A 16,635-nucleotide genomic window follows, 5' to 3' on the forward strand; every position below is an offset into this window, starting at 1 on the left:
GAAAAAAGAATGTTTAGCTCCTTATTTCAAAAGTACTTATCAACATTACGAATAAATACAAGGCAATTATACCTTTAAGTTAGAACAAATCATTACATCAGAGAACAAGAGGCATCTTTTGTCCTACTGATTCCATCAATATATACTTACTATACATTAAAAAACTCTTAAGACCTTGTTGGGCTTTCGAAAACCCTTTTACAAGTAAGAACTGACTTTACAAATTATAGAGTTCATTCTATTAATAGGTTCAAATCTAGATGGCATCACAGGCAGAACCCTGACTCATAATACGATGCTCTTTCCATTTCCCTTTATGTTGAGGATCGAAATGTACTCTCTTCAGCTAAACCTTTTTGTGCAGCACTTCCAAAATCCCCATTAAAAGGGCCATAACATACCCCACTGCTCACACCGACAAGAAAAAGGCAGTATTTTAGTTCTTCAAAGAAGAGCAAGGTAAAGATATCAATTATCACTGAATACCATATTCACTACCATCACCTGCAACACAACCACCATCTGATAATTTTGTCAGATAAATCCTATAATGTACCTCATGGTGATAAACAGACTATTAATCTATAGTAAAACCAACATCAAAATAATGCTTAACTGGGGACTGGGGAGAAAAATAAGGCTTAGCTGTAAACCAAAAGACAGACTTAAAAAATAAATAAATAAAATAAAACTAACACTGTCACAGAATAGAACTTACCAAGGACGAGCAGTGTGTGCATACAAAGAAAAAATCAAATAGTCCTTATCTCAACAGAGATGTAGGTTACACCAACACATTTGTCAAAACTGATCTGGCAGGGTATGGTGGCTCACGCCTGTAATCCCAGCACTTTGGGAGGTCGAGCTGGGCAGCTCACAAGGTCAGGAGTTCAAGACCAGCCTGGTCAATACGGTGAAACCCCATTGTTACAAAAATACAAAAAAAATTAGCCGGGTATGGTGGCGGGCACCTGTGCCCCAGCTACTCCAGAGGCTGAGCCAGGAGAATCGCTTGAACCCGAGAGGCGGCGTTGCAGTGAGCCAAGATTGCACCACTGCACTCTGGCCTGGGCAACAGAGCAAGACTCCATATCAAAAAATAAAAATAAAAATCCCACTAAAACATGCATTAGTTTATGCTATGTTAATACTGGTCAAGCAATTTTTTTTTTTTTTTGAGATGGAATCTCCATCTGTCACCCAGGCCAGAGTGTAGTGGTGTGATCTCAGCTCACTGCAACCTCCGTCTCCTCGGATCAAGCGGTTCTGCCTCAGCCTCCCAAGTAGCTGGGATTACAGGCACCTGCCACCATGGCCAGCTAATTTTTGTATTTTTAGTAGAGACGGGATTTCACCATGTTGGCCAGGCTGGTGTCAAACTCCTGACTTCAAGTGATCCACCTGCCTTGGCCTCCCAAAGTGCTGGGATTACAGGTGTGGCATGAGCTACCACACCCGGCCAGTCAACCAAAATTTTAAGAGCCATTTGAGATTGAAATTAGAAACAAAAACAGTAACAAAATAAAGCATCATTTTACCTGTGTTCATACACTGAACACCAAGTTAAATGATGAAAGTTATGAAGACACTCATTCTTGACAGCAAAAATCCCTGGTAAACAGTGACAGATCATGAGAAAACCACGATTTAATGATATTTTGGGTACAGCTTAAATATACTTTAAAACAAAATGATCTAGCCAGGTGCGGTGGCTCACACCTGTAATTCCAGCACTTTGGGAGGCCGAGGCAGGTGGATCACTTGAGGTCAGAAGTTTGAGACCAGCCTGGCCAATACAGTGAAACCTCATCTCTACTAAAAAAAATTAGCCAGGCATGGTGGTATATGCCTGTAGTCCTAGCTACTCAGGAGGCTGAGGCAGGAGAATCGCTTCAACCTGGGAAGTGGAGGTTGCAGTGAGTCAAGATCACACCATTGCATTCCAGCCTGGGCAACGGAGCAAGACTCATCTCAAAAAAAAAAAAAAAAAAAAGATCTAGGTCCAGAAATGACTAAAGCCAAGGGTCCTTGATCCCTGGGCCACTGACTGGTATCCAGTATAGAAGCGAAGTGAAGCTTCATCTGTATGTACAGCCACTCCCCAATGCTGGCATTATGGCCTGGGCTCAGCCTCCTGTCAGATCAACAGCAGAATTAGATTCTCATAGGAGCGCAAACCCTGCTGTGAACTACGCATCAGAGGGATCTAGGTTGTGCATTCCTTATGAGAATCTAATGCCTGACGATCTGTTACTGTCTCCCATGACCCCCAGATGGAAGCATTTAGTTGCAGGAAAGCAAGCCCAGGGCTCCCATTGACTCTACATTAAGGTGAGTTGTATAATTATTTCATTATATGTTACAATGTAATAACAATAGAAATAAAGTGCACAATAAATGTAATGCACTTGAATCATCTCAAAGTCATTCCCACCCCCACCCCACCCCCTACTTGCTCCAGTCTGTGGAAAAACTGTCTTCCACGAAACCTGTCCCTGGTGCCAAAAAGGCTGGGGATCACTGACTAAAGCCAAGGAATAACCCACATACTTTACATGAGTTCAAGTATTTACTCCAAAATGAGATACAAATTTATATATACATAAATTTTTTTTTTTTTTTTTTTTGAGACAGAGTCTCACTCTGTCACCCAGGCTGGAGTGCAGTGGCGTGAGCTCACTGCAACATTCACCTCCCGGGCTCAAGCAATTCTCCTGACTCAGCCTCCTGAGTAGCCGGGACTACAGGCGCACACCACCATGCTTGGCTAGTTTTTGTATTTCAGTAGAGATGGGGTTTCACCATGTCGGCCAGCCTGGTTTCGAACTCCTGACCTCAGGTGATCCGCCCGTCTTGGCCTCCCAAAGTGCTGGGATTACAGGTGTGAACCACTGTGCCTGGCCACAAATTAATAATTTCTAACAAGTTTTTATCCTGCAATCCACAGATTCAAAAGGGAGGATAGGAGCACCCTGAATCGTAAGCATCTAATTAAATACAAATAGGTTACTTATATTTATATAAGAGCTCTTCAGCTTGTCTATGAGGCAAAATGCCAACAAGTGAAGAAGTACAGGGTGGCTCTCCAGCAACAAATGGAACGATGTGGAGTGTGTGAGAGGGCACGATTTGACCTTGACATAAGGGTGATAATGATTCTCAGGAGAACTGGAAGTTAGGACACTCTAGTAACTCCCCTGAGATTCAACAGTCTAATTTGTATTACTAGGAATAGGGCTATATACATCTCTAACATTTTGTCCAGCTTAAAATGCTACCTAGCATTATTATATTATCTCATAAGCCAGTATAAACCAGTTCTAGTATACCATGAATTCAGTTTCCCTTCAAGTTAAAAAGCACATTTCTCGTGATCTGTGACGTACGTTTTTCTGTTTTTTTTTTTTTTAAGTCCAAGCTAAGCATGGACACTGTAATATATCTTAATGAAGACATACCCAATGCAGCCATTATGTTATTCACAGGATATATGCTCAGTGCCAAAGATAAGATTAAGCTGCTTTTAAAAGTGAAGAGTAAGGATTAACTAGTGCTTTATAAATACGTTCTAAAACATTTGACCTTCAGACACAGAGGGCAAAAATAGTGATTAAAACACACTAGGCAGCTGGGAGAGGTGGTATTCATCTGCAGTCCCAGCTACTCAGGAGGCTAAGAGGCAGGAGGATCATTTGAGTCCAGGAGTTTGAGGCTGTAGTGTGCTATTATCATGCTTCTGAATACCCACTGCACTCCGCCTGGGTGACAGAGCAAGAACCTGCCGCTAAAAATAAAAATAATAAAAGATGAAAGAAAAATAGGAAAAACAAGAAAGGAAGGCAAGTAGTAGACACAATATCAAACTGCTGGAATGCTTTTTTTCTAGTTACTATCCTTTGAAAATAGGTCTTAAAATTCTAGGACTAAAAGGCCTTAGGATCAATGAGGCCAGTGACACTTTTAAGTAGGGAACCCTTGTTCAAACAAAACCCTACCCAAAAGCTCAGTATGCAAAGGCAAATGGAAATGAGTATTTAGCTGGCAAAAGAAGGGTAGGCAGCCCTAAATCTTTCTATTCAGCACTCTCCTTCCCATTAGAACAATCCTTTTTTTATTTTCTAAATGAGGAAACAGATGGGCTCACACAGATTAAGGAACTGACTGACTGTAGATGACCCAGTCAATACCACATGGCAGATTTACAGCTCAAACCTCCAAAATCTACCTAGATAAGAACTTTTCAGTATATCATAATTGTTTCTTGGGTCATTACACGGTGGCTGATGCCTATAATCCCAGCACTTTGGGAGGCTGAGGCAGGAGAAGCACTTGAGCTCAGGAATGCAAGACCAGCCTGGGCAATATAGCAAGAGCCCATCTATATAAAAATAATAATAAAAATTTTAAATTATTCCTTTGGAGAACTTAATTCAATTTAGAATGGAACACACAAGAAAAGGTTTTAACAGAAACTCAATACAGCTGACCCTTGAACAAAAGGTGCTTGAAATGCACAGGTCCACTTATACACAGGTTTTTTTCTGCCTCTGATACCCAAACAAGATCAACCCCTTTTATTCCTCTTCAGCCCAAAGTGAGGATGATGAGGGTAAAGAGCTTTATATATATATAGTTATTGACCAATCATGTTATTGGTAAAGCTTCCAGTGAACATTAGGCTAGTAGTAGTTAAGCTTTCGGGGAGTCAAGTTATACTTGGGGCCAGGTGCAGTGGTCCACACCTGTAATCCCAGCACTTTGGCAGGCCAAGGTGGGTGGATCATCTGAGGTCAGGAGTTTGAGACTAGTCTGGCCATCACCGTGAAACTCCATCCCTACTAAAAATATAAAAATTAGCTGAGTGTGGTGGCGCGCCTGTAATCATCCCATGAACCTGGGAGGCAGAGGTTGCAGTGAGCCAAGATCACACCATTGCACTCCAGCCTGGGTGACAGAATAAGACTCCATCTCAAAAAAAAAAAAGTTATACTTGGATTCCTGACTGTGGGGCACAGTGGGAGTGGGTTGGGGTTCAGTGCCCCTAACCCCAGCATTGTTCAAGGGTCAACTGTAATTTTAAGTGAGCTCTCACATATTAATTCACAAGGTCCAAGAATTTTCTTTTTTTTTTTTCCCTGCCTCAGGTTTATTTGTACAAATAGCACAGGAGGACCCCAGCCCCATGAAGACGGCAGCCCAGGGGGGTCGCATCAGTCCTTCTGTCCTCAGGTTGGCAGACAGAGATACCTACTCAGAAGCCTTTGTAGGGGCCTGGGAGCCTTTGGGAGGAGCCTGAGCTGGAACCGAAGCTGGAGCTGCAGCCTGGGCCTTGGTTGATCCTTGGCCTTTGGCCCACACAGTCTGAGCCCCTTGGCAATGCGGACACAAGCACGCTTCCCAAGCTTGGGGTGGACAATGTAGGCAAGTCAATCGAGTTTGCAGCTGACACCTTTTGGGATCTTGGGCTTAACCTCCTTGGGCTTTACGAGGGCCCTGCTAGCCTCAGCAAGTGCACTCATGGCCTTGGCATTGTTGGCCTACATCTTCTTTAGGCCCGTCTTGTGCTTCTTGGCAAAGTGCATGTTCCTCAGGAACCTGGAGCCCACCATTTCTGTGCCATTTTCAGGACTGGTTGTGTGTGGTGTGGTTCTTGGACTTGGCCATGTCTGTACCTTAAGCCACGGCTCTCCAAGTGCCTAGAACCGGAAGCTTCATTTCTTAAAATATCAAGAAAATGGATGCCATTCTCTCATCCTTGTTTTTTTTTTTTGTTTGTTTTTTTGTTTTTTTTTTTATACAGAGCCTCATTCTGTTGCCCAGGCTGGAGTGCAGTGGCACGATCTTGGCTCACTGCAACTTCCGCTTCCCATGTTCAAGCAATTCTCTTGCCTCAGCCTCCTGAGTAGCTGGCACTACAGGCGCACGCCGACACACCAGGCTAATTTTTTTTTTTTGTATTTTAGAAGAGACAGGGTTTCACCTGTCTCTACTGCCCAGGCTGGTCTCGAACTCCTGAGCTCAGGCAATCTGCCCACCTCGGCCTCCCAAAGTGCTAGGATTACAGGCGTGAGCCATGGCGCTCGGCTTATCCTTGCTCTTTACTCTGGATGCTATGCTTCTTAACAATAGGTCTCTCAAATTACACAGGAAGGACCTGATTAAGCAGGTCATCTATGCAGGCCAGGTAATTTTCAGTCTCTGTTGTAAGATATACCAAAGTATCTTAAAGCAAATCCTGGCTGGGCACGGTGGCTCACGCCTGTAATCCAAGCACTTTGAGAGGCCGAGGCGAGCAGATCACGAGGTCAAGAGATGGAGACCATCCTGGCCAAAATGGTAAAGCATCGTCTCTATTAAAAATACAAAAGTTAGCTGGGCGTGGTGGCATGTGCCTATAGTCCCAGCTACTCGGGAGGCTGAGGCAGGAGAATCGCTTGAACCCAGGAGGTGGAGGTTACAGTGAGCCAAGACTGTACCACTGCACTCCAGCCTGGTGACAGAGACTCCATGTCAACAACAACAACGAAAAAAAGCAAATCCTACAGGGAGTTTTGTAACAGAAAACATAGGGAAGGGATTGAACAAATCTGTATATGAAGGATAAAGGCAGCAAAATCTAAAATTTTTTAAATTAGTGACAATACTTCTAAAACAATAGATAACACATAACTTTTATCTAGCTAACACTAGTCAACTTAATTCAATACTTTCCGAGTAAATATTCATTAAGTATGTACCATGTATAGGTGATACGGAAATAGTGGGGAACAAACTGAGGGGGATGGGAAGATGTTGCTACCCCAATAAAGAATGTTTACATAAATCTTCATCCTTTTTGCTTCAGTGGAAACAGTTTTGGTTTTTTTTTTACATTTCACTTTAAAACCAATGAACCACTTTTGTTTCTATGTACCTGACCCTATCACTCCTAAAGCAAATTTACGCTTTCCACACTCTCATCCAATTACTGTGTTCTGCCTTAGAGACTACACCCAGAAGCCACAATCTATTCTTGGATGCCTTACCAAACCAGTTCACCAAGCTTTCTTCCTTAGAGCCAGATCCTGAAATCCCATCTCTCTCAGGAAGCCTTAACTTGAAAGTCAGGTTAATCTGTTTAGCCTCACCCATAGACAGCTTATAACTAACCATAACTCTCTCTGCACTCACCACCTTATAATAGGCACCTATTACTATAATTCTGCTCAGAAGTTAATTTATTCATGTGCTTATTCAGTACATTACTCATTGCCCTTATGGGTCTGTATCAGGTCTTAAACAAAAGCTACCAGATAAAAGGACATGTACTGTACTTGGGTTTAGCACTGAAAATGACAATGCTCAATGCTTTTTGAATTAACCCGATTTGTGAAATTTATAAAATCTCCCAACATAGATGAATCTCAAAAACATTATGTTAAGTGAAAAGTGCCAGACACAAATGACCTCATATCGTATGATTCCATTTATATGAAATTCTAGGAAAAACTATAGTAATGGAAAGCAAATCAGGGGTGAGGGGCCTTATTTTCCCACACAGTAGGTTTTTTTTTAAAGGCAAGAATGATTTAGAAACTTCAAATCTATATCACCTCAGATTTAATCTTCACCTCATAAGATAAATTTGCAATTTCCTTCCAAAAGATTTACTTGCTCATTTACAACCAATAGCACATTTTATCATTCAATTCTCCATTAAAACTGTAAAATCGGCATTGGAACTTTATTTTTTTGTTGTTGTTGTTTTGTGTTTTTTTTGAGATGGCGTCTCACTCTGTCACCAGGCTGGAGTGCGGTGGCGCCATTTCAGCTTACGGCAACCTCTGACTCCCGAGTTCAGGCTATTCTCCTGCTTCAGCCTCCCGAGTAGCTGTGATTACAGGCACTTGCCACCATGCCCGGCTCATTTTTGTATTTTTAGTAGAGACGGGTTTTCACCATGTTGGCCAGGCTGGTGTCGAACTCCTGACTTAAAGTGACCCGCCTGCCTTGGCCTCCCGAAGTGCTTGGATTACAGGCGTGAGCCACCACGCTTGGCTGGAACTCTTTTTAAGGACAGTTTTATTTGGGTTGTTTCCATGTAGACTATGCAACCCAGTCCTTAATTCGAGATATGAAAAATACAAACTGGAATAGAAAAAGGGGCTAACACTCTGGGCCCGGTGGCTCATGCCTATAATCCCAACACTTTGGGAGGCCGAGGCAGGTGGATCACCTGAGGTCAGGAGTTGGAGACCAGCCTGGCCAACATGGCAAAACCTCATCTCTACTAATACAAAAATTAGCCGGGCGTAGTAGTGCAGCTCTGCAATTCCAGCTACTTGGGAGGCTGAGGCAGGAGGATCACTTGAACCTGGGAGGCAGAGGCTGCAGTTAGCCAAGGTCGTGCCACCGCACTCTAGCCTGGGCAACAGAGTAAAACTCCGTTTCAAAAGAAAAAAAAGCCGGGCACAGTGGCTCATGCCTGTAATCCCAGCACTCTGGGAGGCCGAGGCAGGTGGATCACCTGAGGTCAGCAGTTCGAGTCCAGCCTGGCCAACATGGTGAAACTAAAATACAAAAATTAGCTAGGCGTGGTGGTGGGCGCCTGTAATCCCAGCTACTCAGGAGGCTGAGGCACGAGAATCACTTGAACCCGGGAGGCAGAGATTGCAGTGAGCCAAGATCGTGCCATTCATTGCACTCCAGCCTGGACCACAAGAGCGAAAACTCCGTCTCAAAAAAGAAGAGGCTCCAGTACACAGTAAATACCATTCTTACCTATTCTGGATAATTTTGCAAATGTTATTTTAGATTGTTGCTCGAAAATAGCTGGGCTTTAAACTATATTTTAGTCTCCATTCCATGAAGAGGCTCTTTAATCCCAAAAGTTAAAACATTACTCTAAAACCCTCCAAAGTAAAGTTAACCATTTGACAGAACAATATCTTTCTATCTCGTCATCTTTTATCCTCGTTACTGTTATTTGCACTCACCAATATTCCACACCAACAAAGGCCCCAATTTCTCTGATGTGAAGATTTACTGACAAACTCAACAGGTTAAAATTACTTATCAAAGTGTGGCTAAGTGATTAAGATTTCTGTTAATACAACTGATTTGAGTAAATTTTAACATAGTTGGTGCTGCTCAAACTGCCTTTGCCACTACCTATACAAATTTAGTCCCGACTGAGACGTGCCAAACATGACCATTCACGAAAAGAAAGAGTAATTAACACTTTTAAAAGAACTACAAAGGATTTTACATAGTATAATTCAACAATTTCGTGTCACATCTGCTGCAGATATCACAAACATTGTCACTATGCCATCTCCTTCCTCGAACCCCCACACCGCCTCCTGCAGCTTTATTCTTGGCTGTTCAAAGGTTTAATCCACTCGGGGCTGCTAAAGGAGGAATCAAGGAAGCATAATTTGTGAACCCAAGCTGAGAAAAGGGCAGGAATATGGGGTTGAGTCACGTCGTTCCGCCATTTTCTAAGCGGAGGAGGAAGACATGTTGGAACAAAAACACAACAAAAGAGCAGCCATTTCCCAAGCCAGCTCCAATAGCAACTCGAACTGACACCGCCGGGTCGCTTCGGCACCTTCAAATCCACTTCACTGGACAAACCTAAGTACACCAGACGTGCCGCCGTAAAAAAGGCAGCAGCCAACCCTTCCGCGTAGGGATCAAAGATGACCTGCACGCATAACTGCAAATGAAAGCCTCGGGAAGAGAGAGAATGACGGAAGCGAAATGTAGCAGTGTAATACAATGAAATAAGTTGGCAAACTGAAATTTACTCAGTAATTGAGATGACTGACTTACAGGAAACCACCAGCTATAGGGAACCCAGGTAACTAAAACACCAAGACCCGGATTCAGCTGGTCTCATTACCTGCCTCTACCCACTTCCCCATTCCGTGCTTCCCTCAGCGGATCGCCTATATGCACCGGGTTCTTACCGTATGTGGGGGATGCCAACCCCACCTTGAAGAATCTTATAGAGCTTGCTCTCGTACAGCAACTGGGGATGCCTGGCCTTCTGAGATTCTAGCTTCACTGCCACTTCCTGCAGGGGAAAGAGGGGATGATGGCATCAACATCCCAACGGATTCAATGTCACTTAGGAAAGGAGGGAGACATTAGCAAAACTCCAAGTCGCGACTACAAGGAAGAAGTGAAAAGCTGGAAAGAGAAAGCTCTCGGTAATTATAAAACGAGGCAACCAGCCTCAAAGGCCTCTTCAGGGGGTAGTGACGAAATCCGTACGTCCTCTAAAGTGCAGGAAAATGATTCATCCAGAAAAAAGAGGCAACCTCTGAACGTAGTGAGAGGTTTTTAAGGAACTAGGCGATCGGAAACTGTTCTAATTGGAACAAGAGGCCCAGTAGAATTAAAAATTAAAAAAAAAAAGCATGGGAATCACAGAAAGAGGATTTTGCTGTTTCCACCTTAAAAGATGGTGAAAAAAAAAAAAAGCTCGGCTAAGGGACATTTATGGGACGTGTTTAACAAGCTGGGAAACTAGTTCCCCCAACCTTTCTATCGGGTTCTTGACCCTTTTAGGGAGACAGCGGGCGAGGTTCGTAAGCCAGGAAAGCTAGCTCCCTGGACTCCCTGGCGAGTGCGTGCGATGAGGAGAGGCCCGAGCGCTTTGGGGGTAAGAGGTAGTGGTGGGGGGAATGAGGAAAAGCGCAGCGTTATCGTGAACCCCACCCCAGATAATTACCTCGCCGTTGGTGATGTTGATCGCCAAATAGATGTCCCCGAAGGAGCCAGACCCGATCTTCCGTACCAGTTTATATTTCCCTCCGACAATGAATTCGGCCTTGGAGCCGCTGCTACTCGCCATCCTGAGAGACGAAGATGGAGGCTGGGGCCAAGCCCCGACACCTCTGGGAAGAGGACGGAGGCCTCTGGGGCTCCCACACTAGGCAAGGCTACGGAGGAAGGCGGCAGGAAACGGAACACGGAGGCCTTTACCGGCGTTCGGGGCCCAGAATCAGCCGAGGGGAGCCTGATTACCGCCGCTCAGTCAGGTTTCTTTTTGCCAGGCCGCAGTTTGTGAAGGGCTTCTCGGCGGTTACCAGGCTGGGCCACTTGTTTCTCGGCGGCCGCCGCTGCCTCGCTTGCGCGGCGACGTCGCGGGCTGGAAAAGGGGCGCGGTGAGGTAGGGCGGCGATACCGCTGCCACCACTGCCGCCGGCTCCGGCCCAGAAGGACCCCTGTCACTCCGCCGACGACGCCATCTTGTTACTCCAGCTCCAGCCAACACAAAATGCCCCCAGTCCCCGGGAGCCGCTTCTTCACGGCGCAGAGCACTCTGGGAAAGGGATCTCGGGCGCTCGCTCCGAAGGATCGGCAGCGAGAGGGCGGAACCGGATCCGTGAGAGTCGCGGCCCACGCTCCGAGCGTCACCCTGTCACAGCCCAGCTGCGCATGAGCGCTGCAACTCCTGCTGACTGCGCAGGCGTGCTGCGGCCTGTCCTCACCCCGCCCCAGGCTCTCCTCCACTTCCGGTCGGCGGCGGCTCAGCCGGTGTTACCTGTTACTCGCCTCGGACCCGCCGGGTCTCTGAAAGGCTGAGTGGCCCCCAGGTCTCGATGTTGGGAGGAGTCACCTTCATGTTTCGTGGCAGATGAAAGCTTAAGGCCTGCTTAGGAGTTGGGTATTGACCTTTGCTCTTTGAGGCGGTTTTTAGCCTTTGATCTTTCTTCTGGCTGTTCCCCCGGACCGGCCTATTCCAACCCAGTTTCTGTTTGGAAAGAGGCTGTCGCCTCTGGTGGAGAGGAAGAGAAAAGCAGCCCGCGTTGAGGAATCTTTCAGGGCTCTCGGTTGTAGCAGAGCCTAGCTAATTACCCTTCATAATTAGAATTGTCTTCTCTACTACGGAGTGTTATAGACCCTCTTTCCGCAGGAGGGGAAAAAAGAAAGAAGCCGGAATCCCCCTGCCATCCTATGTCTTTGCATTATTGCCTCACTACCACGTTTGATCTTCAGAAGAAAACCTGGTGTATTGTTCATAATGAAGATTAAGGATAGATGGAATCAACAGAAAATTAACAAGAGTGAAAAAACTGTTATGTCCCCCCCAACCCCACCAAAAAATAAAATAAAATTTAAAAAATCGTATGTTGGTCATGTTGAAAACCGCAGTATTAACCTGAACAGAGTAGAGGTAACTATTACAAAATTTAATTGACAACATTTAAAACTACACGGTAATTTTTTTCCTTTTTACTAGAAATCGATCAGAGAATCAAATTTTGACCGTTTTGTTTTACAAAATTTGACCTGGGAAAATTGGGCTTAATAATAATAGTGTTCACAAAAGAAAGCTCCATGGTTTGTGCGATCATCTTAAGTCAGACCTCAGTCGTAAAAATTTAAGCTAAACCTATCCTGAATAAAATTTAATTAAAATTGAAATGGGGGCCGGGCGCAGTGGCTCACGCCTGTAATCCCAACACTTTGGGAGGCCGGGGCTGGCAGATCGCTTGAGGTCAGTTGTTCGAGACCAGCCTGGCCAACATGGTGAAACCCCGTATCTACTAAAAATACAAAAATTAGCCGGGTGTGATGGCGCGCACTTGTAACCCCAGCTATTCGGGAGGCTGAGAATCGCTTGAACCTGGGAGGTGGGGTTGCGGTGAGACTAGATCACGCCACTGCACTCCAGCCCTGGGCAACAGAGAGACCCTGCCTCAAAAAAAGTAATTAATTAAATAGAAATGGAAGAAAAATGTGACGAATTTTAACTGCAACTTTGAAAGGTGGTCAAGTAATTAGTAATAGGGTTCATCTCGGAAGATAACTGAAGAGAGAGGGGAAGAGACTTCCCCTGAAGTTTAGCAGGAAGTTTTAAAGCCCAACCAACACCCAGGGTGCCCAACTCCCAAATCAGCACTATTAGACATCATTCTCCTTTGGTGACTCTAAAGCACGTTTTGACTAAGTTAAAATCTGCTGTTAAATTCTGATCTTAAAACGCAGCCGGGCGCGGTGGCTCACACCTGTAATCCCAGCACTTTGGGAGGCCGAGGCGGCTGGATCACCTGAGGTCGGGAGTTCGAGACAATTCTGGCCAACATGGTGAAACCCTGTCTCTACTAAAAATACAAAACTTAGCTGGGCGTGGTAGCATGTGCCTGTAGCCCTAGCTACTCGGGAGGCTGAGGCAAGAGAATCGCTTGAACCCGGGAGGCAGAGGTTGCAGTGAGCCGAGATCGTGCCACTGCACTCCAGCCTGGAGACAGAGCGAGACTCCACTCCATCTAAAAAATTAATTAATTAATTCTGGTCTAAAAAAAAAAAAAGCCAAGTTTAAGCATCTTGAGTTTTCCAGAGATCACTCCTATTCTGCTAATTTTCCCACACACATCCAAAGTTTAATGGATTCCTCAGCTTGAGGAGTTCTAGGGGATGAGGTATACATTTAGACGGATATTTTGGTATTGTGATAAAAACACTCACTGAAGCCAGGGGCGGGGTAAGGGTGGGCATGAAGTGGTCTAAATTAGTGATTCCCAAAGATCTGTGTATGGACAGGTACTAGTCGCTAACAAACTTTGCTATGAGGATGTGAGAAAAGTAAGCAATACATCTTTCATTTATTTATCTGATTTCACATTATATTTCATTCTGAGATTTAGTCTTTTCACATATGTGTCATCAAAATGCTCTTTTATAAAATTGTGCCGATGGTAGATGGTTTTGGTTTTTAAAATATTCTTGCTTGGTTAAAAGTTGAGCCCGGGTGCCGTGGCTCACGCCTATAATCCTAGCACTTTGGGAGGCTGAGGAAGGGCAATCACCTGAGGTCAGGAGTTCAAGACCATCCTGGCCAACATGGTGAAACCCTGTCTGTACTAAAAACACAAAAATTAGCTGGGTGTGGTGGCGCATGCCTGTAATCCCAGCTACTTGGGAGGCTGAGGCAGGAGAATCGCTTGAACTGGGGAGGTAGAGATTGCAGTGAGCCGAGATTGTGCCATTGCACTCCAGTCTGGGCAAGAGAGTGAGACTTTGTCTCAAAAAAAAAAAAAAAAAAAGTTGAAAGCTGCGTACGGTGGCTCATGCATGTAATCCCAACACTTTGGGAGGCCAAGGCAGGAGGATCACTTGACTCCAGGAGTTCCAGGCTGCTGTGAGCTATGATCAAACCACGGCATTCCAGTCTGAGAAACAGAGCGAGAACTTGTCTCAATAAATGAATGAATGAATGATAGGTACTTGTATGTCTAATCCTCCTCACCTTTTTTTTTAGAACTTCTGTAAGCCCATGAAATTCTACTGGTCTAAATGACTTCTAGAAACCCTTCTAACCCTGCGATTCTATAATTTTTGTATATAAGGTATGAGTCCTCCTTTGTTTCCTGCCTGCTATAGTCACTATTCCAACACTGACAGTGCCCAGCGAAATGCACAAAAATGAGATGTGAGTGGGTCTAGCCTTTTCAAATGTGATTTCAGTTTCTTAAGATTTAAATTTATTGGATTTAAGAATGGCAAATTTTTTTTTTTAACATAGAAAATGAAGTCCTCGGGTGTTGGCTATGACTCAGCCTTCTTCTTAAAGTCATGTATCATTTGCAGTAACTTTCAGCCTAAAAGATAGAAGAATAACCTGTTTTTGGTGTTGCTATTAAAGTCACAAATCATTCTGTACTTACTGAATCAGCAGCAGCTTTGGTGTAATGAAAGGAGTCTTTTAGGCCAGGCGCGGTGGCTCACGCCTGTAATCCCAGCACTTTGGGAGGCCAAGGCGGGCGGATCACAAGGTCAGAAGTTCGAGACCAGCTGGCCAATATGGTGAAACCCCGTCTATACTAAAAAGTACAAAAATTAGCCGGGCGTGGTGGCAGGCCCCTGTAGTCCCAGCTACTCGGGAGGCTGAGGCAGGAGAATCACTGGAACCCGAGAGGCGGAAGTTGCAGTGAGCTGAGATCATGCCATTTCACTCCATCCAGGGCTACAGAGTGAGACTCCGTGTCAAAAAAAAAAAAAAAAAGAAAAGAAAGAAAGAAAGGAGTCTTTTAAATGTACCAAAGAGCAATTTCTGGCTCTTAGATCAGAGGAATTCACTAAAAATATCAAAAATGTAGAATAAAAATTTTAGACCTTGAGGGAAGTATTAGAGATCACCTAGTTCAATAATCATAATCGTATTTTTTAATGCTTTGCAATTTACTTATGAGTCAAAGTCTCACTCTGTCACCCAGGCTAGAGTACAATGGCACCACCATAGCTCACTATAGTCTGGACCTCCTGGGCTCAAGCAATCCCCTCCCTCAACCTTCCCCAGTAGCTAGGACTATAGGCAGGCACCACCATGCCTGGTTAATTTTTTTTTTAACTTTTTGTAGAAATAGTGTCTTGCCTTGTTGCCCAGGCTGGTCTTGAACTCCTGGACTCAAGTGATCCTGATGCCTCATCCTCCCAAACCACTAGGATTACAGGCAAGAACCACTGTACCCAGCCTGCAATTTAGAGTACTTTCACACATATCATTTGTGCCCCAGTAAGACAAAGTAGCTTGCCCAAAATCATAGAGATCTTAGTGGCAATGACAGGACTACAGCCACAACTACTACCAAAAGAAAGAGAAAAAGGAAAGAGTAGAACACAAATTAGGACAATCATATCCCAGGGATTACTTCTGTGTTCGTAGGGAATTCAAGATGAATTTTAAAACTTTTTTTTTCTTGGCTGGGTGTGGTGGCTCATGCCTATAATCCCTGCACTTTGGGAGGCTGAGATAGGAGGATCGCTTGAGGCCAGGAGTTCAAGACCAGCCTGAGCAACATAGACCACATCTCTTCAAAAATGTTTTAAAATAATAAAAACAAAAACCATTTTTTTAAAGCCACAGTGTTTACTCAAGGAACGGTCACTGGTAGCCAGAATGTGCTTTGAGTGAAATGATAGAGACAAGCACAAGAAGTCTAGATGGATGCTAAAAACAGAAGGTTAGCCTGCCAATCTCTAGAATTGTTTGGTGCAAGTAAATAGAAAAATGGAATGCCTTAGGAATGTCAGTGTCCCAAGTGTTGTTTATTTATTTATTTTTGAGATGGAGTCTCACTCTATCGCCCAGGCTGGAGTGCAGTGGCGCGATCTCAGCTCACCGCAACCTCTGCCTCCCGGGTGCAAGTGATTCTCTTGCCTCAGCCTCTTGAGTGGCTGGGATTACAGGCACATGCCACCATGCCCAGCTAATTTTTATTTTTCTTTCTTTCTTTCTTTTTTTTTTTTTTTGAGATGGAGTCTCGATCTTGTTGTCCAGCCTGGAGTGCAATGGCGCGATTTTGCCTCACTGCAACCTCCGCCTCCCAGGTTTGAGCGATTCTCCTGTCTCAGCCTCCCAAGTAGGTGGGATAACAGGCATGCACCACCACACCCAGCTAATTTTGTATTTTTAGTAGAGACGGGGTTTCACAATGTTGACCAGGCTGGTTTCAAACCTCAGGTGATCCACCCCCTTGGCCTCCCAAAGTACTGGGATTACAGGTATGAGCCACTGCACCTGGCTGTAATTTTGTATTTTTAGTAGAGATGGAGTTTCTCCATGTTGACCAGGCTGGTCTGAAACTCCTGACCTCAGATTATCCACCTGCCTCAGCCTCCGAAAATGCTGGGATTACAGGT

General features: G+C 44.6%; 1 protein-coding gene across 8 annotated transcripts in view; it reads right to left on the bottom strand.

Annotated features, from left to right (window-relative positions):
* The window catches only part of CSNK1A1 (casein kinase 1 alpha 1), a 61,324-nt gene extending 50,007 nt beyond the window's left edge, over positions 1–11,317 (bottom strand). For 3 of the 8 annotated variants that reach the window (XM_032158326.2, XM_032158325.2, XM_032158323.2), the window contains exons 1-2: positions 10,718–11,317; positions 9,951–10,057 (exon numbers count right to left, since the gene is read on the bottom strand). In XM_032158326.2, coding sequence (XP_032014217.1) covers positions 9,951–10,057; positions 10,718–10,840 — 230 coding nt within the window. In that variant the 5' untranslated portion in view covers positions 10,841–11,317. The remainder of the gene's footprint in view (positions 1–9,950; positions 10,058–10,717) is intronic. The other 5 variants (XM_058440018.1, XM_058440017.1, XR_009213856.1 and 2 more) reach the window with 4 other exon arrangements.
* Positions 11,318–16,635: the final 5,318 nt, after the last annotated feature.

The sequence above is a fragment of the Hylobates moloch genome, unplaced genomic scaffold (genome assembly GCF_009828535.3).
Source record: "Hylobates moloch isolate HMO894 unplaced genomic scaffold, HMol_V3 SCAFFOLD_6, whole genome shotgun sequence".
Taxonomy (NCBI): domain Eukaryota; kingdom Metazoa; phylum Chordata; class Mammalia; order Primates; family Hylobatidae; genus Hylobates; species Hylobates moloch.